The 1,283-nt window shown below is 38.7% G+C and overlaps 1 protein-coding gene across 1 annotated transcript; it reads left to right on the top strand.

Moving 5' to 3' along the window:
- Positions 1 to 6: 6 nt before the first annotated feature.
- On the top strand, positions 7 to 1,278 carry LOC124895596 (LEAF RUST 10 DISEASE-RESISTANCE LOCUS RECEPTOR-LIKE PROTEIN KINASE-like 1.1; the record flags this gene model as incomplete). The annotated part of the gene is made up of 3 exons (XM_047406035.1): positions 7 to 831; positions 913 to 957; positions 1,220 to 1,278. Coding segments are annotated over exons 1-3 (849 nt in total), but the record flags the coding sequence as incomplete, so codon positions are not given.
- Positions 1,279 to 1,283: the final 5 nt, after the last annotated feature.

The raw sequence follows: 1,283 nt of genomic DNA, 5'->3' as shown, positions 1-1,283 counted from the left end.
TGGGTTAGAGTTCACATTTGATGGGGAATGGACATGGTTTGCTTATATGGACTTGAGATTGTTTCTTATCATTAGGAGAATTATATATGGCTATCACATCATTTGTAAGCTTCGTTTTGTCGCTTCATCTGATCTTACTTCAGGCAAAGGGCAGAAATGATTCGATTTGTCCGGTGTCCTTTTCATGCGGAAATCTTACTGACCTGAGCTTTCCGTTCTCTCTTTCCACACAACCTGACTGCGGAATAATACCCATCTCTCATTGTGATGCTAAACCATATCCAAGATTCCAATTGCTTCCCGGAGGAGATTGGTACTATGCTACAGCAAAGCCGAATAATTCTACAATTTGGCTCCGCGACCCAAATCTTCATGCCATGTTGAGGCAACACAATTGCCAAGCTTTTAACAGAAGTTTCTCCTTTCAAGACTCTCCTTCTATTTCTTTCACCACGCCTACACTTCACGGCTTGCTCAAATGTAACAGCACCAGTCATAATGCCTCAAACATTACCGAGAAGAAGATCGATCATTTTGCTGGTTATAGAATGTACAATGGTTGTAAAGGCTTTAGCATATACTACAAGCTTTCTGGATATGTTGATGAAGACATTCGAGCTGGCAATCTTCCTTCCAACTGTTCACTTATCAGATTGTCGATTGACTCAGCATCATATGATGTTGATGTGTTCAAAATATTAAGTCATGTTTTTCTGGTAGAATGGGATCTGTCTTACGACTGTTACCTATGTCATCAAGGCGGAGGCCAATGCCAGACTGATAAAACCAACAAATTTCATTGTACCTATCCAAATACTCCAAATGCACAAGGTCTAGTACATATTTCTTAGTGTCCTTTCTTGTTTTACACATATCGATAATATGTCATTATATTTTTCCTCGATCTTTTAGATGCAAAAGCGACTAAAAGCAAATTTGGACTGATGCTGGGAACAGGTAAGTATCCATAAACTGCATGGTTCTTTCCTATTTCAGAATTTCCATGCATATCATCTAAATTTTCTTCTTCATCGTTGTAAAATCTCAAAACAAGTACTACATAATGACAAGGATGATAGGAGAGACGAGTACCTTATATTTAAGGATGATATTGAAGGCGGCAGTATATACTTTGGTGCACCAGATTGCGCAGACAGACTTTGTAAATGGTTTTCGTTTATATTCTCTGACGGGGAATAACTTCATTTTCTTTCCACAGGTGCAAGTTTGTTTACGGTTGGACTGCTGGTTTTACTCTTCTGCTTCAGAGAAAAGATTTTGTG

This window comes from Capsicum annuum, unplaced genomic scaffold (genome assembly GCF_002878395.1).
Source record: "Capsicum annuum cultivar UCD-10X-F1 unplaced genomic scaffold, UCD10Xv1.1 ctg83147, whole genome shotgun sequence".
Lineage (NCBI taxonomy): Eukaryota > Viridiplantae > Streptophyta > Magnoliopsida > Solanales > Solanaceae > Capsicum > Capsicum annuum.
This window is presented reverse-complemented; position numbering and strand designations above follow the sequence as displayed.